The 20,556-nt window shown below is 40.7% G+C and overlaps 1 protein-coding gene across 16 annotated transcripts in view; it reads right to left on the reverse strand.

Annotated features, from left to right (window-relative positions):
* Window positions 1–10,740, reverse strand: part of CCAR1 (cell division cycle and apoptosis regulator 1) — a 50,756-nt gene extending 40,016 nt beyond the window's left edge. For 4 of the 16 annotated variants that reach the window (XR_013957161.1, XR_013957162.1, XR_013957167.1 and 1 more), the window contains exons 1-5: window positions 9,552–10,260; window positions 2,609–2,781; window positions 1,969–2,013; window positions 1,192–1,224; window positions 12–205 (exon numbers count right to left, since the gene is read on the reverse strand). Coding sequence is in view for 4 of the 16 variants with exons in the window: in XM_080620647.1 (XP_080476773.1) it covers window positions 12–205; window positions 1,192–1,224; window positions 1,969–2,013; window positions 2,609–2,781; window positions 9,552–9,624 (518 nt within the window). In the remaining 12 variants the exon portion in view is untranslated. Of the gene's footprint in view, window positions 1–11; window positions 206–1,191; window positions 1,225–1,968; window positions 2,014–2,608; window positions 2,782–9,551; window positions 10,262–10,575 lie in introns of those variants that run through there. The other 12 variants (XR_013957170.1, XR_013957171.1, XM_080620645.1 and 9 more) reach the window with 10 other exon arrangements.
* Window positions 10,741–20,556: the final 9,816 nt, after the last annotated feature.

Consider the following 20,556-nt stretch of genomic DNA (forward strand, 5'->3'; position numbering starts at 1 on the left):
TTACATCTTACCTAAGTTGAAAAAAGACATCTTCATCCACAAAACCAAATGTATCATGCAGTTTAGTAACAACCCCAGTGAAGACACGCTGCTTTTGTGGCTGGGTTTGCTGTTGGCTTGACCGAGGTGCTGGGTAAGAAACAGTTATCTGGGCTGCCGGTTGAGGAGTAGACAGGCTAAGACTGGTAGGTAGCGCAACAGCTGGCTGCAAGTAAAATAAAGCAAACTATAAATCTTATAACCAGCTGACATACCTACAAGGAACAGTTCCTTTACCCATGTAGGCAGCAGTTTAAAATGTCTCTAAAGCAATTATTCTGAATGGAGATTTTCAGAAGGTGGAAGTGTTTTGCCTGTAGATGACTTTTTTTCTACTTTGAATGAAGACTGAATTTGTTTATCCTTTTCTTTTAAAAAAGCCAACTTCCCCAAAATATGCACAGTCTAGAAAAAAAGAAAAAAAAAAAAAAAGTGAAGACTGCATTAGTGCTTACAGGTAACCCATGCAATGGGCCTGAATAGGAGATACATTCTTAACTTTGCCAAGAATACATGCTTAGAAATTATTCTCGGTTTCTATTCCAGCTGTAGTGTTAGAAATCAGTAAAGGTTGAGGCTAACACAAACCCTTCCCTAACTCAGTAATTCCAGTGCTTGCCTTCTTAAAAAAGCAGAACACGGTAAGATAGTGTAGGGTTGGTTTTGTTTGTTTGTTTTTAAAGCATGTATAAAAGGTTAAGTGAAAATGAAACTAGAGCAACCTAGTGTGTTAACTTGTTGCAAGTTTTAAACCTGTCAAGCTCAGCAAGACTCTTTTGATATCTCTCTATACACATACTGCAATATTGTTAAAACAGAAGGTTGAAATTCCTTCTCAAAGGAAAGATTTTCCCAGGTGGTTACTCATTGCAAGACAGCCAAACACTTGAAGTCTGAACAAAAAAAACCCCCAAAACTAACTAAATAAATCAACATACATATTCCCTTCAAGATTAAGGAACAGTGGTTGCTACTAATTTTTGAAACCAAGGCAATGCATATTTTAACATCTGGATAAAATAAATCTGTACCAATTAAATGTCCATTCACTTGACTTCATTTTACAGATTAAACTACCCAAGACTTCACAAATTTTCACTACTGAATTATCTGTGTTTGGGAATGAAGACCAAACAATAAAACCAAACTAACCTGAGTTAAAAGGGTCTGCTGAGGTTGCTGCAACTTAAAATAAATAAAGTTATAAATTAATTTTATTTGCTTAAGGAAAGTGTACAATTTTACCTCCTCTTCACAAGTAAGAGTTTTTGCTTAATCTGTGTCAGTTAATAGTCCTTTGCTGTTTGGTCATTTCAGCAGTTTGCATACGCATAAAACTGTGCTCATGTGGTTAATTTTAAGGTTGTATAGTCTAGGTTTATTCAGTAAGCAGAAATGCTGGGGTTTCTGTAACTGAAAGTTAATAACAATACCAAAAAAAGTTCTGGCAGCTGGAGAAGGTTAGGTCTGTAATTTCCATGTTCTTTCCTTCTTTTTCAAAACCTTGTGAAGTTCAAAGACCATAAAAAACCAAACCAACCGACAAAAAAACCCAAAATGACAAAACAAAAAACCAAAAAAAAACCCCGCAACAACAATCCAACCAACCAAAAAAGGAATTTTTTGTGGACAGCATCTTTCCAGCAGTTAAAACACATGGCCCTGTTTAGAGCAAAGTTTAGCAGGAATCACGTAACATGGAATAGTATGTATTTTTAAATTTCCTTTTTAGATGAAGGTACACAGGCTTCCATTCTGGATACGTCTCTCCAAGTTTATGAATTTCAAACTCTCTTTCACTACAAAAAAGTATTACTTAGTTTAACAATTTTCCATACAAGGATGATTTCGGAGACAAATCCTACAAGACACACAATGAACGTTATTTTTAAAGTTATTTGTGAGGTACACAGTAAGAATCACACAAACCTGTTGCTGTACACTATAGAGAGTCTGCTGAGGTTGTGAATATTGCTGAAACAGATAAAAACAAAGTAGCTCATAAACAGGAAGTATTATTAACCCAGTAGCACCAAATACAAGTTATCTGCTAAGCTAGTTTTAGATAGAAACTAGTAAAATTCAACAATTCTAATACAAAACATAACTAATAGTATCAACATATTACTTTCATAACAAATATATTTAGCCTTTATAGTGGATTCTGATGTGTTCTAGCTAAAATCACTTATTTTTTTTTTAAGCCTGACACTTAAGACTATAATATCTAGGGCACAGCATGAAATCATGCAATATGCTATGAAGATTACATATAGTGATGGAAGATAGTTGAAACTCCAGATTCTTGGTTTAGGTGCAGCAAAATTCCTTTTCCCAAAATGATTTCCGTAGCCAAAAGACAGCACCTCCACAGCCAAAATTCCCACCTTCACAGACTAATACAACTATTGATAGCTGTAGACCTAAAATGCCACTGCTTTTTAAACAGCTTTATACTGTAATGTTCACCATTTCCCATACTGCTTTTCTCCTGGATACTTTAGCTTTACAAAGCCACAGTATTAAATTGTTAAGTTCATGCAGTCAACAGCAAATGCTTTTTCTTTACCTGCTGTAATGCAGCCGCTGCAGCTGCAGCTTGCTGCTGTAAAGCAGCTGTCTGAGTTAGCTGATAGTTTGTAGGTGTTTGTGTAGTCAGGCCTGCTGCTGCCAATGCTGTCTGCTGGGTGTATATTGTAGGAGAGGCTCCAAGCAGCGATGGCTGCTGTACACCAAGAGCAGCTGAAAAGAGAACACATTCAATAAGCACTAAGAGCAACTTCAAATAGCTGAAGTTTCTGATAGTTAGAAGAGACGCAGTATGTGATGTTTCACTCCAGAGTCAAGCCATAAAGCACAGAAATCCAATTCCAAAATTCAAGGTAAAGTTTTCACACCTCACTAGCTTTTTTTCTACATTAATTTACAAACTGTACACCACAACAGAGGCACAGACACCACAACCTCCTTCTCTCAAGTTGCTCATGAGTTCATAGCTCTATGAGCTGTCATCCCCATCTGCACCCACCCTCAACACATACACATACTGTATTCTTTCTTGAATGTATTTCAGGATTTGGATGAGGCAGAGGAAGATTTTTTACTCTGTTCTGTAAATTAATACATTTCATTCTATCTGAGGACAAAAGAAATCTTTCCTGTAATAGCAGCTATGAATTAGAGGCTTGTGGAACATGCACAAGGCTTTGCTTCACTCAGTACTGTCTTTGTACCTGTGAGAGCTGGATTTTGTAGATACAGGGCTGGTAGTGAAAGGACAGCCTTATAACAACAGGGAGTTTAACCAGTCCCCATATACAGAGGGAGTAAGTCAAGCTCTCCCCAGCTGTTACAGAAAAGGGTTTGTGCTGTCCTAACTCAAACTGGGAAGGACAGATTAATTTATTCAATGTCATATCAGATTTTAATTAACTGCAGATGATTAAGCAAATTATGAGCAGCAGCTATCCATATGCTACGCTTCTTATGCATGCAATACTTCTGAACAAGATATGCTTAAGCCTTATGGACAGAACTTTTCAGGACGAAGTGCCTCGCACAATGCAAATCTGAGTGAAGAACCGCAAACGTATCTGGAAACCTCCCTCTTTGGCAGGAGTTTAGAAAAAGTTATCTGCAGCTGCATGAGCAAATATCACTTCATCAAGCTAACAGTCTAGTCCACATGTTTAAATAAAGCCAAAGAGAAACTCAGCAGGGAAACATACTGCCAGCAAAACCAGGTCAGCCAGCCACCTTCAGAACTAAAGAACATTCGAGTTGAACAAGGTTCCTTTCTCTTCCAAAGTCATTAGAGGTACAACAAAAAGAACAGATTTACAGTATTTTTCCTGCAGAGTTTATGCCTCACACTATTCTTAATGATCTAAAATGAAGCTGTCATTCCTGACCCAAGGATACAGTAAGAGACTGCTTGTAGTTGGTGATCATCACCACAGAATACACAAAAATGCTGTATTCAACTCAAAAGATCCTGGATAAGGTAATCCTCTCTACTACACTGTTCTCAGCAGCAGAATACAATCTTCAGGAAACAAGTTGATGGCACTGATCATCTTACAATTCTGGACTGAAACATGGAAGAAATATATGAACAACAGTGAAAATAATCACCATCACTGTGATCCATATTAACTATTAATAAATACATAAATTAGTATTACTTCCTGGAATACTTACAAGTGAAACCAAGCATTCTATAGTACAGTATTTCCAGTATTATATGAATTCTCCCCCTGGGAAATTCCAATATTTGGGTTTCTTTAGAAGCCAAATCTGAGGCTTCTTCCATGACAGGCCCTCCATATGCATGATCCTCTTCCCTCCTGCTTGTTCATCAGCTCCACTTTGAATGTGCATTTTTGACCATCCAGAAACACACTCTCATCTGGAACCTCACCAGTGCCTCCTTAAACAGACCTTTAAATCTAATAAAAAGAATTTACTGCTGCATCCTGGGACAACTTCCACTTTTCTTGGATAAACTACTTTGCTGGGTCACTGATGGATTGGTTATTTACCTTGAATCTTTCTCCTCTTACTTCCACATACTGAGCAGAAATTCCTATCAGCACAGCAATTCACTTTATGCTATTACCTTTGAATCTGTTTGACTACACTAGCTATTGCTATTCAGTCTGATGCTCTATTCTAATGTTGCTCCAACACAGGGGGATGGAGTTGGGAAGCGTCATCAAGCAAGTTTCGCAAGCTCTCTCTTACTTTTTGTACCAAGGACATCCACAAACAAATTATGCTTGCTCCCAAAACCACCTCTTGGGGTTACTCTGCTCTTCAGTTTCCACTACAACAATTTCCCTTCCAGCATAACCCATAATTACCTCAAACAACTCCCAGCCCACCCTAAGACTCTTATCCCATTTTGCCCACTAAGAGAAGGGAAATAAAAACAATTAAATTTGCCACATCTACTGCCACTTTATGAGTGTTTAATACTGACTGGGTATCATATCATCTACATCACCATAGATCAACTTCCTGACAAAAAGCAAAGAAAAAAGACTGCCGAGACCCCCTCAAAGGGTAACTAACACCTGCAGTAACAAGTTTTTCAAAGCTGTATCTTCTTTCTACCAATTTGCCCCAAAGTGTTCTGAGAGTTTACTTTGACTACCTTTCATCTGTGTACTCAATCTCAGCCGAGCAGGCTCTGATTTAATAGGCAACTATGTTTGCTTTTCTTTTTTTTTTTTTTTTTTTTTTTTTAAGAAAAGGGAAAATCACACAGAGAAACAAAGCACACAGAATGAATCGCACACGAAGTGTGGAACTGGTATCTGACTGCCAAATTATTATTATTGGCAACAAGCATCTGCAGTGACAAACAATAGCTCCTTAAGATTTGTAATTATCTTAGAAAGTACAGCAACGGAGATGCCTTCCTTCAAACGCAGTTTGAACAACTTCCGCTTGCACCAAATGCTGCATGGCATAACCATCTGAAAAGGCCTGGATAGAAATTAAGGGTCCTAAGCTGCAGCTGAAGCATCTTCCTAGGTAACAAATTTCTGTTGTAGCAAACACAAAGACAGTATTCAATAGCCCCCCTTGCAGTTTCTAAACTCCAGAGACCTTTAAAGATTATGGAAACATCTTCAAGTATTTAGCTACACATATCTCCTTGATAAGTGATGTAGATTTACTAGGATTACAGTAAAGGAGTACCCTATCCAGAGCTTTGGACACTTGACGATTGTCAGAAATTATGAGTTTGTGTGCTTAGGTTTTTAAGTTTCTTCAAGTTTAACACACTTACAATACAAATGCCATACAACATACCAAAAAAGAATTCCTGTTAACAGGCACACAATAGCAACTAGGCTCAGCGTATTTATCACAGGACATTCGTTCAGAGCAAGCCAGCAAACTGTGCATCAGCTACTATTTCTTGATGGCTCTGAAATCCACTACGTCTATAGTCAATTTCTCGTGGCCACCAGCAGTAACAACGTACTGAACTTAGGGTATCTTTGTTTTCATCAGGTGCTGTTTTTCACACAAATGCAATGAAGTTTTTTTATATAATAAAGATGATGATGATGCAAAGCAGCCAGAATGCAGCACAGCTAGGACTTCCCCTTGACTACAGTTCTATAAAAACAGGCTTCAATATGCAACCAGAAAACATAACCCTGAAAACAGCATACACCATGCACTGCAATACAAACCAAAGACATGTCAAAAAATAACACCTGAGAGAATAGGAGGGGATTCTCCTTTGCAGATGTTTCAGGAACTTGTACATCATTATGCAAGTTAAAAGCATAGAGTACTTGAAAAAAATAATCTGTGCTACCTAGGAATTTTATAAACTTTGATTTTCTGTATTAGACATGATTTAACTTATGCTTCAATAATGCTTAAACAGTACAGGAGAGACTTTATTCTGGTTTTAGTCATGTGATGCGCAAAACCACAAGACAAGGAATAGAGAAACAATTTCACTGTGTTCCAAGTAGGACTCTCTCTTTACACATAGATCTTTGCTAGACCTGGAATTACCCATCACACTTCTAATACACAGGCACAGCCAGCAACTAGTAAGCTATCCTAAAGGGATCCCAGGAACTCTTCGTTACACAGCATGTCACTCTACAACTACCTTAGTGTCACACCTTAATAATTAAGAGCCTATCTTTTCACAAGGGATGGCCAAGACAGCACCCAAGTCGGCAATATAAATCAACACCACTCCCCCAACTCTGAACTTATCTTTTTGTCACTATCAAGCTCGGTTTATAACACCATCACTCACCATTTTTGACAACAGCTTAGCAAAAAGCTATATATCATTTTGCTTGTGTTACAAAGATCTCTCTCCCATACCCAAGCGCCTTGACACTTTGGAGAAGGAACCTGACACTTAGATAAAAACAGCTGGTATGCATAAATATATGTAACACCTTTTAACAATCCTCTAAAAATTCATAAAAAATTGGTAAATGTAGTTTTTTAATAATCAGTTTATGAATGCTGAAACTCAAATGGATAAGCTGATCTGCACAACTTCTTGAGTGCAGGTGAGAAGCAGTACATGCTACACAACATGCCTGAGCACTGATCCATCTCTGTTTATCAGGCAAACCACTTAGCTGTACATTCATACTTCAGTGTTGGAGGGTGCATGAAAGGTGACTACTTAGCTGCAGTTCAGTAGTTAAACACTGTCCTTCAGCTCTCAGCAGTGCCAAAGAGCACTGCCTACTTTGCAAAACAAGTTTCCTGTGCTCTGTATTATAAATTATTATAAATCATAATTGCCAATAAAAAGCCAGAGGACAAGTATGTACATAGGTACTGAAACAGGAGCTGGGCAGTAGAATCCCAGGGACTGGATTCAATAGTACAGACAGGGAAGAAAGAGGACACAGGCAGGCATGATGACTATGTAACGCAGTAGGAATAAGAAAGGACTGCAAAGGATACAGGGAGCTAAATGCCTTCAAGTGATGCTAGAGAGAATGTACTACAGTGTGAAGGACACTAGGAACATAAAGGATGGTGGAACTAGCACAGGAAAGCACAGTCAATGTTCATCTTTAATGACTCTCATGTTTGAGTCAAGTGCTTCCAGACCAGATAAACAGCTAAAAATCCCTACTAAGGAGATACTGTCCTCACTGAAGTGAGGACAAGTGAAAAATCTCCGCAGCTGCTGATGCTGAGCAGTCCTAGCCTAATTAGATTTTGCACTTCATTTAATGTAAGGAGTCTCAGAAGTAGGCTGACAGAGGGCAGAGTCATAGAAATAAGAAAATGGGTAAGACCTTTATGTATGCTTCTAGTGCCCTTGCTCTATCCACCTCTTCTCCAGGGCCCCCTTCTGGTCCTAGCTCAGCAAAGTCTAAGATGGCTGCCAGCTCCTCCCCATTAGCGGATTTTATGCAGCTTTCCCTCTGAAACAGGACAGGGAGCTGGCCCTCAGTCTTCCACCAATATTTTTGATGGATTAGCTGTCACATTACCCAATGTATGAAGAATACTCTAGCCCAGATGATACCATCCTTTGATTGCTCAGACACGAGAACCAAAAGCTAAGCTTGTCTCTCTCATTTTCCCAATACCAGCCCCTTCTTCTGTTAAGCAGTTTATTAGAGAAGGAGAGTACTGCCTTTTGGATCAAAGAAGCTTAAGCTCTTCAGAGAAGCAGTGAAAAAATGCTTGTAGGTAGCTGCTTAAGTACAGCAACAGTTTAAGTAGAGAGTGGGACACAATGGGCATGGAGAAAAAGGCACACTGGGTCCAAGTACCATGAAACGCATGGGAGGTGTGGATGTGTGGGGTGGCAGCAGTTCCCCGAAGACATGCACTACAATTGTACCAGTGCTGAAATGAAAAAACTGGAGATGGAGAAGTCATTTTGGGAAAAAAACTGGGTCAGGAGAAAGATTTATTCTCCTTACCCCCAAATCATGCACTTCCAAAGAACGGCAAGGCATTCCCAACTTTTGCTAAGCTCCCAGACATAAAACCACTTACAAGGGAAGTATGACATTCAACTTCATATCAAATTAAAGCAAGGCACAAATGACAACCGCAAAAAACATACAACTCTTTCTAAAGACACTTCTTCAACAAAGTTACTGCCTGTACTCACATTCTGACATCCTGAATCCTCAAAAGTACCACAGCCTTGTTAAACCCTTCTCACATCGGACAATGAAACTACAGTATTTAGGAAACATTTTGTATTCAGTAAGAGAAAAAAGCATCCCAGAACTGGAAATGGAAGCACCAAAACTCACCATGCAGCAAGCTTCACATTGTTGCTTCAAAACTCTTTATGCTATAAACCAATGTGACACATGAAAACCCAGCCAGCTAGTTTTTTTAATACCTGTGATAAATCTTCTTAACTAATTCAAAAAGAAACTCTCTATCATTAACAGGTTAATACATTTGGTTATATGGATCCTTAAGTTTTAATTTGGCATTTAGAAAGAAAATATATCCGTCCCCCAGTCAAGTAACAAATTTCAGAGACTTCTTCTCTATGTAAAGTATGTCCAATCTATTAATAAAGACAAAATATTTTGTAAATAGTGGCTTAGGTTGCCATGGAAATGCAATTCAGGCAGCACTTAAAAAAATTCTTAATGCTTTATTAGTGCTATTATTACTTAATCTAGAGCAATGCAATTAGATCTACATCTTTGGACATGAGTAACTTGATATGCTGTTTACTGACCAAGAGGAACAATAAAAATTCACCTGGGATTTTACTTATCACCCCTCACAAAAAAACAACCAACCAAAAAAATAAAAAAAAAGCAAAACACAAAAGCTCCACAAACCCAACAGCTAGTATTAGACAATAATCTTTAATGCTTTTATTGTGTGAAAAACTTCCAACTTAAATCATTTAAATAAATTAGATAGCATGGCGCCACTCTTTAAGTGCATACCCAACTACAGAATCTCCAAATCTACTAGATGTCAAGGTTCAAACATTAAGTGATATGTGAACTGACCTGGCTGAGATACTGCAGTGGCTGTAAACTGAGTAGCCCAAGGGGGATTCTTCTGTCCTCCAAACTGAGCCATGGCGAAAGGCAAAATCTCCTGGGTGTCTATCTTCTATAACTGCAATCTATTAAAATAAAGCGCAGCTACAGTCTTTGACGCATACACCATCAGCCTATTGTAATTCTGGGTCAAAAAAAAAAAAAAAAAGGCAAAAAAGCGTTGAGATTATCTTTACACCCCTAAACCTGGTGGGCAACACGCATCAAAAGTAGAAAATACAGAAAGCTGCAAGACAAGTTGTTCTATTTTCCTGAGGCACTATCTCCACCTTTATCTCTCCTTCTTAACAACGGGACTACCACTACTTAAACGCAAAAATTTATTTGTTTCCACCGAAGCCTAAGGGAAAGGTGCCTCTGCAGAACGAAGAGTTTTCTTTATTATTTCTCGTTCAGAGATACTGCTCGGCCGCCACCGGGAAGCGCTGCCGGCAGAGGCACAGCGCACGCTTTCGGCTTCCCTCCCCCCTAACAAGGGCAAGTTAAACCACGCGAACATGGCAGGGCCGCTCTCCAGCTCCGCGGCTCGCCTCCCTCCCTGCCCCGCCACCACGGCTTTTAAAAACGACTCTAACCCCTCAGCACCGCTATTCCCTCCCCGTTTTAGGAGCTAGGTTGGGGGGTTTTTTTCCCGTGTTTTCGCGCGTGGCCTCCAAAACCCATCGCGAAGCCGCAGCCGCGGAGCGAAAAGCACAGCAGGGGAGAAACGAAAAGGGGAGGAGGCGGGCACCGGCCCTTCCTCCCGGCCCAGGGCGGCGGCGGCAGGCCACCTGCCCCCCACCCCGCCGCGGCGAGGCCGCCACCGCCCGCCCCTCCTCCTCCCGCCGCCCTCGGCCAACAATGCGGGCCTGAGCGCGGGCCCGCGCCCGCCGTGCTCCTCCCCAACCCAGGCGCCAGAAGGGCCTGCTCCGGGGAGGCCGCCAAGGCCTCAGCGCCCCACCCGGGCCCATTCTGCTGCTGGCCGCGATACCTGAACGGCGTCTAATTGGAGCCATCGCCAGCCCCTCCGAACCTCCCGCACCGAACGCGCCCCCACTGCGCAGGCGCGCCCACCCCCGCGAGCAGTAGCAGGCTGCGGCGCACACTGCTGACGTTAAGGTCTGCGACTGCGCGAGACCGGACCAGGCTGGCGGTTGGACTTGCGCTCAGCCTGCCGCGCGCAGAGAGACCGTTAGGCGAGGGAGTGGGGTCCCTGCGCCATCTTGGTCAAGACGGGCGGACGTAGGGTGGGGCTGTGCAGTCGCCATCTTGCAGCTGGGCCTAGGTATCGTGTCCACCGCGGTGGCTGGCTTTTGCTCCGCCTTTTACCCCGCCCTACAGCTTACTCGTTGGTGTTAAGTGCAGGTGTAGTGTAGATGTTGGGTGCTTTTCACGATGCCTTGTGGGTGCCTTATTGGGAGAGGAAATAGACTGCCTTCAGAAATAAAGCCGTGCGTGAGCCCCTGAGAGTTGATTTTATGCATGCAAGCATTTATGCTGTTATGGCGAGAGGAGGGTAATAGGATCATCTGAGGTGAAGGGAAACCAGATTCACCAGAGGGATTCATCAAAGCATTTAGGATGCTTTGAAGCAATTTGTGCCCAGGAGTCATTGCAGTAAGTAGTTCTATAGCATGTAGGTAACAGTAGTTTCATTTCCTGCTTTTGATGATGGTACAAAGAGCCTGCCATCCCTTAAGTAGGGTTTTACATGAGTTTGCTTTGAGGTGAAATATGCACACTTGAAAGTAAAGTCAATGAGACACCATTTGTGCATGAAAGTGTGTTTCATTTGGTGTCATTAAAAATAAAGTTTGGGAATAAAATCTTAAGTGGCAATAACATGAAACTCTCGTTTGCAATGCGCTGCATTATGAGCCACCAGGATGCAACTAGAGGAAGCAGGATACCCCCAGGAGAAGGTGAATTTCTGCCAGCATTTGGTACTCAGTAATCTAAAGACATATCTGCCTTAGCCCTTTAAAATACATTGAAAGTTACATGGGGGTTTAGATGTTTTACACTGATAAACGTGTTTAAATCCAGACATTTTAAACATTATTCATGTTTCTTCCTGGCATAACTCCATGAATAAAGCAGCATCTGTACTCTTTAACCTGGAAATAAGATTAGAGACTGAGAAGTTCACAGGGTCCTCCCACACTATAAATGTAAGACAGTGGCAAAATTGTATTGAAGGAGAAAATAATTGGCAGCGATTATCAGAATTTTATAAAGTAGCTCTGTTCTTCAGTCATTTAGACCAGGGCTTTTTTATCTGAGGATGCATAATTCATAGTGATAATCTCAAAGAAAGCCTTAGAAGCTCATAAGAGACCACCAGCCTGATTTCCTGCACCTCAAGTAGAACATTACTTGTTGTACTTTTTCCTTCCCAGAGACATACTGCTGTCATTACTGGCAAATTTGCTTCTGCCATTTATAGTACAGTAATGATGCCTTTTGAATTTTATTTTTTTTTTTATGAAAAACAGTTGTGATGGAAATCACAGTGAAAAAATGTGAGCACTTGTAGTCATGTTTCTTGAAATAACTCTAGGCACCCTAAGTATCTTTCAGGTACAATTTAATCCAAAATTGATGAAGAGGCAGAAGTCTGAAAGATACAAGAATTCTACAAGTTACCTTAAAATAATAAGGCAAGTTGAGAAAAAGAAATTAAAAGGCGAAAAACATAAAGCATATGCTGCTTCCAGCCTTCTTGGTGGTTTCAGGAGTTAAGAACATGCTGGGGATATTGTGGAGGTAATTTTTAGAGCTCATAATCAACATCATATGTCTTTTGTCACAATCAGTACATTTAATAAAGATGCATGGAAAAGCGCAAAGAATTTTAGTATCAAGGAATGCTGCCTAGTAGTAAAATCTCATAGTGCAGGTAGTTAATACTTTGAAGCTCTGGTGTTTAATACTCAGCTGCCTGCCTTTGCTCATGAAAGCCATGAAGTTCATCTGTGGCACCTTCCACAGTGGTGTACATGCTCTTTACTAACCAGAGTTTTTCTGGAATGAAAATACATATGTCCCCTTTGAATAGAGGCTTATTTGGTTCTCTGTTAAATACTGTTATTTAAAAAGGTTTAAAACTCACAGATTTCTGGTTTGCTTTTAAGGATCTGTGACCAAAAGAGCTCTCAGAAACGATACCTCTTTGGATCCAACCTAATCATAGAAATGAACACATACTAAATAAATACACAATAAACACACAACAACTAGTATTACTGAATCAGCTCTGTAAAAGCAACAGCTAATACACCAAAAAGTATAAACACTGAATTAGCAAGTAGAAGCACACTATTCAGTATAGGTGGAGTACACATTGAGAAGTGGATATGACAGGTCTTCAGTGAGCATGCTGGGTGTTAAAAAACTAGTGTATGGTTTTGCTTTAAGATAGAGAAGTTTCTCCATTAGCTCAAGGAATATGAAATTGTACTGTTTCTGTATACAGTGTAAATTTTGGACCTGCACTGATGTTGGTATGTAGCAAAATTGGCCACATTGTATTTGTTGTTTGGTACAGCATCTCGCTTTCAGCTGAGACAGAAAAAGAGCTAAAATACCGTCATTCATTTTAGAGATAAAACCACATCTGTACTTAGTGAAGCTGACTAATTACTCCCAACTTCAGATCCCCAAGATGCTGGAGAAGCAGAAAAATAATCACGTTTGTCACTAAAAATATCTTTGCTATCTTCAGACACCCCTAAGGTGTCTCATAAGAGTAATTGTATCATGAACTTACACAAAACAGAAGTGTTTGCTGCAGGGGTTTTGAAATCTAAAAGGAATGACTGGGTATCAGCTGCAGATAATGTTTTTTGTTGCCTTTAGGAAGAAGTCCTACCTTACAGCTTTGGGAAAGTAAATGTCCTGGTTTTGAAATAAAGTGAAACCAGAAACTGTTACAATGCTTATCCTTATTTTGAAAATGAGAACATGAGTAAGGTAAGAAGTGTGTGCTTCAGGGACAAGTTCCCCTGTTACCCACAGTAGCACAGATTGCTTCACCATTACTCTTTAATAAATCACTATACATTATTGACACTATACATAGAGTTCAGAGCCATAATAAATACACTATGGCTGAACACCTGTTGTATAGTGTTCTTTATACAAAAATTAAGCACTTACCAGACATTTGTCACTGTACAGCAGCGACAGAGGTACTGTGGTATTTTCCTGCATCAAGTAGAATAAAACCAGTTTGAGGTCTTAGGTGTGTGCTGTAAGCTTTAATGGTCTTTAGAGGTTTACAGAATTATTTAAAAGGTAGAATGCACTTCTCAATACTCCACAGCTGCGTTGTGTATGATACAATTTGGAAATACATCCCAATATGTTTCGCAAAAATGTTTTTAATTGTCACTTTGACAGCTGAAGGGCATATGTAACAAGGCTGGCTTAGTTCCAAAGGGGTTCTAACAGAACTGAAGAAACTCTTATCCTAACATAGTCATGTCCAAAGTTGAAGTTAATATTTGAACAAATAAAAACATTTACAGAAGCCATACCATTTTTAGAAGAATATTTGAAATGAAGTAAAAAATTGTGTAGAAAAATTAGTCTGTTAATAGGATAGTTCCACCCAGAGTGACAGCTAGACTTGAAAGGAGAGTGATGGAAGGTCTTTCCTTAGAGAACTGCTTCAGTGCAGGCAATGCTAGTGGCAGTGCAGAAGAGGGACATGGTATTAAGTAAGTGCAGCCTTACTGTTACTTAACTGTAGTTGTTGGTTGCAGTTACAGCATAAAGCCTTCCACAGCCTCTGTGGTTACATTTAAAAAAAAAAAAAAAAAGCTAGAAAGGATACATGAAAGTCTTCAGATAAAAATTTTGCAACATAGACTAGATTCAAGAAAGAGGCATTTCTATAAAAATAAGAAAACTGAACACATTTCTGCAAATAACTTGGAGGATATTCTGAGGTAAATAGAAGGCTGAACAGATTGTCAGTAATGCCTAGAGGAAATGTAATCTAAATACTCTTTCAGTGCCCTGTTAATGGGGCAACTCACCACTAGTGAGGTAACTGCATTTCTATTTCAGTTCTGAACTCAGATCCCTAGGCAGAGGCCATCAGCATCTGTGTTGTTTGCTGCTATTCTATCAGTCCCACGAAAGCTTAGCTTTCATTCAGTTGAACCAATGCTTAGGCACAGTAATTTTATATAAGCAACTAAACATCTTTTCCTAACCAAGTATAAAATAATTTTTTCTTCTGAATTGCCCCATTTGACACTTCAAAATTTAAAAACCCCCAAACATTCTTATGATTGAAAAGGTGTATTAGAAGGAAACCTTTGTAAAAATTGTTTTGGATGATCATAGTTAATGCTTTAAAGTCAAAGAAACACATTTCTTGCAAAAGGGAGAAACCTTTTTGAAATTGTAACTGTATCTCTTAAGGGTAAGGTAATTTCTTAAATAAAATCAGACAGATTTGGTTTCAAATTTTACAATGTTCAGCTTTACTTAACTATTTAACATTTGAATTCTATCAGAGTACTTATCTGAGTCTTACAGTTCTTTGGGGTAGACAGGATATCTCTTTATCTAATGTTGGTTGAAGGAGAAATTATTGTTATGAATGTTAATTTAATGTGGAAGCTTCTTGTATAGGCTTAGGGAGACCTGTAATGTTTGGATCGTTCTTCATGGTTCATGGCAGAAAAAAGAGGCATAAAGACATAGGGTTTAAGCATTCCTTTCTTCTTACCCAATCTGACTTGTATTTGGATGCTTTTGGAAAGTCCTCAATACCTTTTGGAAGGCCCTGTTTTTCTATGTGTATCAGATTTGAATGTGTATGCAAGAAAGGGTTTCTCATCTATCTCCTTACAGTCTTGGGGTAGCCAAGCTGTATGAAAGACAGTCAATGCACTTCTGTAGACAGGCAGTAAAGAAGACTGATGAGAAAAATCCTGACCACCTTTTTTATCTTAGCTCTGTTTCTTGAAAAACAAGAGATTGAGGGGTGAGAACCTATTTCCCTTCCACAACTGCCTGCAATATTTAGCCTCTTCCCGTAGCAGAGCACAGGCCTCTGATCTGAAGGACAGACAGGCACAATTCCCAGTGCAGAACAGCTGAGTGTAGTCTCATGCTTCATGACTTAGCCTTATTTTTCAGCATTATTTTTCAGCTTTTTTTTTTTTTTTTTTCAGCAGCAATTCAGGACTGCTTCAGGATTAAACAGTGGAGAACTGTTACCCACTTATCTTACAAATGAATGGAGATACACACATGGTATAGTAGGAATTTTAAATAATTTTTGGCCTTGTGTAAAAAGGTGTTGACATTTTCAATATATCAACTGCTAGAAGTTTTGTTTAAGTGATCTGTATCATAAAAGCAAAAGAGTATCTAGAAATAAGCAGACATCTCAGGGAATTGAGGCCCATCTTAGGAACTGTGCTCCAGGCAATGGTTATTGAAATAGCTGAGTTTAAATTTCCACATTTAAAATACTTTTTCCAGTGCATCTTAGACTTAAAACACAGATGGGCATGACTGGTAGTTATTTTAGATTTCCTAGGCCATTTCTTTAACCAAAACACTACTAATTGAAGCACTGTCTTGCTTGTGTTTAAATTACATTTGTATATGATGCTGTTCCTGATGTAGAAAATTCACAGGAAGTCCAATATTTTGATTAATACCTATTTTGAAGATGTAACCTAATATTGTGTAATAATATTATCAACAGTAATCAGCATTAGCATTATTCAGCAGCAGCCAAATCCTGCTGTTCTGTGATCTTTATCAGGTATTAGAGTACTACAGAAAACTGTAACTGTAGCACTAGGAAAACAATTTATCTTGCAGGTTAAACTACTTTTACCAATTAATACCATTTTAATAGGTATTGTAATTTAAAGCTATAACATCTTAAGAATTTAAAAGCAACCAACTGTACTGTATCAATATTCTATTACCTGTATAGTTTATACAACAAAATCCAAAATACAAGAAAGCACTGAAACCACCTCCAGATGTTGAGCTCTGTAAGATAAGCTAATGTTTAGCAACCTTTCAGGGTGCCAGGGCAGGTAAATTTTATATAGTTTTGTTCCCACAAGCAATGCATAAAGCTATGTTTTAAAACTTACGCAATCCTGCCATAGTGCATGATGAAATGGAGCTCTGAGTGGAAACATGCTATCCAGTGGGAATGTGGGCGAGGCAATCTACAATTGGCTGGCACTGTCATCCATGTCTCTCCCTTGATCATTATGTTCTTGTGTCTGCTCCCAAGTCTTTGAGAGCCATTCAAAATCCACGTTTTCTTAGGCACCTGTGCTGTTGCCTACAGATTCTAATATCAAACTGTGGAATGCATAGCTCTGGTGAAAGGTTTGATAATGTAGTTTAGAGCAGGCCTGAGCAAGTTGGCAGATGTTACAAAACCCCAGTTATGATTATCTTCTAAAAGAGCAGTAAATAGGAGGGTAAAGGCCTTCCACATTCAGCTCCCAGGAAGCAGGTGCACCAATATCACATAATGTGGTCTATTTCTAGGGAATTATTGAAGCCTCAGGATAGCAGCATTTTTCTGCCTTCTAGGAGATTCCAGTTATCTGGAAGATCATTCTAACATCAGCATTTGATACTGTACTTAACAGAGAAAGAAAAGCAGCAAATATAAACATTCAAAGTTGTATTCCTCCTTTTTTCAGATCTAAACAACAGGAATTCTGTCTAGTGTTGTTCTGCACCAAAATGTCACATATTAAAGCAGAGTAGCACTGAAATCTGTTTTGTCTTGAGAAGAATCCCAAACCGAACCTCTGATTTGAAGCAAATAAAACCTGGACTATTTCCAGTAGCTGGGTTTTAAAAGCCACAGTAAATGATTCCCATAACCTTGCTCCACACCAGACAAGACTGGTAGGAAAGAGACACTGTGTAGTCATGTTCACAAATTGTTTTGTCCGTTTTGGTGAGAAGATGATGAACTTCAAGATTTTTTGACCGCTGCTTCTACTCTACAGCTCTGTTTGGGACAGGTCCTGTAGGAAGCAAAGGCAGACTGATGATAGGGACCAGTTTTATACCCCATCCCTTTCCAGTGCAGAAACCCTGCTGATGTGGGTGAACCCACAGTAATCCGATAGGGCTGAGTTAATTCGTAAATGTATTCCTACACGTAATGATGGTTATTAGTCATGAGAGCAAAATTGCTGCAGGGAAAATGGCTCATAAGTAATAGAGGAGCCAACAGGGAGAGGTGCCATGTTTGACCTTGTGCTCACCAATGGGGAAAGGCTCGTTGGTAATGTGACGCTCCAAGGCAGCCTTGGATGCAGAGATCATGAGATGGTCGAATTCGAGATCCTCAGGACAGTGAGAACGTGCAGGAAGCTCACTGCCCTGGACTTCAAGAGAGCAGACTTTGGCCTCTTCAGGAACCTGCTTAGTAAGGTTCCATGGGATATAGCCCTAGAGGGCAGGGGGGCCCAAGACTGCTGGTTGTTATTCAAGGATCACCTGCTCCAAGCTCCGGAGTGTTGCATCCCAACTAGAAGGAAGTGAGGCAGGGGGGCCCAAGACTGCTGGTTGTTATTCAAGGATCACCTGCTACAAGCTCAGGAGTGTTGCATCCCAACTAGAAGGAAGTGCAGCAGGAGGGCCGGGAGACCTCCTTGGATGGATAAAGAGCTGCTCAGGAAAATTCAAAGGAAAAAAGAGGCTTATAGAAGGTGGAAGCAGGGACAGGCAGCCTGGGAAGAATACAGAGATGTTGTCTGGGAAGCTAGGGACCAGGTTAGGAAAGCTAAGGCCCAGTTAGAATTAAACTTGGCTAGGGATGTGAAGGATAACAGGAAGGGATTCTATAGGTACATAGCAAATAAAAGACAGACTAGGGACAACGTAGGCCCCCTTCGGAAGATATCGGGAGAACTGGCTACCCTGGATTTGGAGAAGGCTGAGGTTCTTAATGACTTCTTTGCCTTGGTCTTCACTGGCAAAGGCTCTGACTACACCACCCAAGTCTTGGAAGGCGGATGCAGGGACTGTCAGAATGAAGACCCTAGGCCCACTGTAGGAGAGGATCTGGTTCGAGACCATCTTAAAAACCTAAACGTACACAAGTCCATGGGACCTGAAGAAAACCATCCACGGGTCCTGAAGGAGCTGGCGAATGAAGTTGCTAAGCCACTGGCCATCATATTTGAAAGATCATGGCAGTCAGGTGAAGTTCCCGACGACTGGAAAAAGGGAAATATAACCCCCATTTTCAAGAAGGGGAAAATCGATGGCTCGGAGAATTACAGACCAGTCAGTCTCACCTCTTTGCCTGGCAAACTCTTGGAGCAGATTCTCCTGGAAGGCATGCTAAGGCACATGAAAAACAAGGAGGTGGTTGGTGACAGCCAGCATGGCTTCACTAAGGGGAAATCCTGCCTGACCAATTTGGTGGCCTTCTATGATGGGGTTACGAAACTTGGACAGGGGCAAAGCAGTTGACGTCATCTACCTGGACTTGTGCAAAGCGTTTGACACTGTCCCACATGACATCCTTGTCTCTAAATTGGAGAGACATCAATTTGATGGGTGGACCACTCAGTGGATAAAGAACTGGCTGGATGGCCGCATGTAAAGAGTTGTGGTCAATGGCTCAATGTCCAGCTGGAGACCGGTAACGAGTGGTGTCCCTCAGGGATCAGTGTTGGGACCGGTCTTGTTCAACATCTTTGTCGGTGACATGGACAGTGGGATTGAGTGCGCCCTCAGCAAGTTTGCTGATGACACCAAGCTGTGTGGTTCAGTTGATACGCTGGAGGGAAGGGATGCCATCCAGAGGGACCTTGACACACTTGTGAGGTGGGATGATGCCAACCTGATGAAGTTTAACCATGCCAAGTGCAAGGTCCTACACCTGGGTCGGAGCAATCCCAGGCACAGCTACAGGTTGGGCAAGAAGAGATTCAGAGCAGCCCTGTGGAGAAGGACTTGGGGGTGTTGGTCGATGAGAAAATGAACATGAGCCGGCAGTGTGTGCTCGCAGTCCAGAAAGCCAACCGTATCCTGGGCTGCATCAAGAGAAGCGTGACCACCAGGTCAAAGGAGATGATCCTGCCCCTCTACTCTGCTCTTGTGAGACCTCACTTGGAGTATTGTGTGCAGTTTTGGTGTCCTCAACATAAAAAGGACATGGAACTGTTGGAACAAGTCCAAAGGAGGGCCATAAGGATGATCAGGGGACTGGAGCACATCCCGCATGAAGACAGGCTGAGAAAGTTGGGGCTGTTCAACCTGGAGAAGAGAAGGCTGCGTAGAGACCTCATAGCAGCCTTCCAGTATCTGAAGGGGGCCTACAAGGATGCTGGGGATGGACTATTCATCAGGGACTGTAGTGACAGGACAAGGGGTAATGGGTTAAAACTTAAACAGGGGAAGTTTAGATTGGATCTAAGGAAGGAATTCTTTACTGTTAGGGTGGTGAGGCACTGGAATGGGTTGCCCAGGGAAGTTGTGAATGCTCCATCCTTGGCGGTGTTCAAGGCCAGGTTGGATGAGGCTTTGGGTGGCATGGTGTAGTGTGAGGTGTCCCTACCCATGGCAGGGGGGTTGGAACTAGATGATCTGAAGGTCCTTTCCAACCCTAACTATTCTATGATTCTATAAAATGAAAATACTTCATCAGCAATTATTTTCTTATTCTCCCTTAACAAGATGATTAACTGCCACTTGTTTACTGCCTATATGGAAAATTATATAAACATACAGAATCTAAAGACTAGTATTTTTAGTTGAGTAACTCCTTGCTATTGTCCAAACATCTTTGATGAGGTTCTCAGCACCCTCCAATATTCTGCAAGACTAGACTATTTCTAGCTTTAGAATCAGTAATTTTCTAATTCCTTGTCTAAAAACTTAATTCAAGCCATGTAGTGGTTTACAATGGGGCATGCATGGAGTGGTTTACAATGGGGCATGTGTG

The sequence above is a fragment of the Psittacula echo genome, assembly GCF_963264785.1.
Source record: "Psittacula echo genome assembly, chromosome: 6".
Classification (NCBI taxonomy): Eukaryota; Metazoa; Chordata; class Aves; order Psittaciformes; family Psittacidae; genus Psittacula; species Psittacula echo.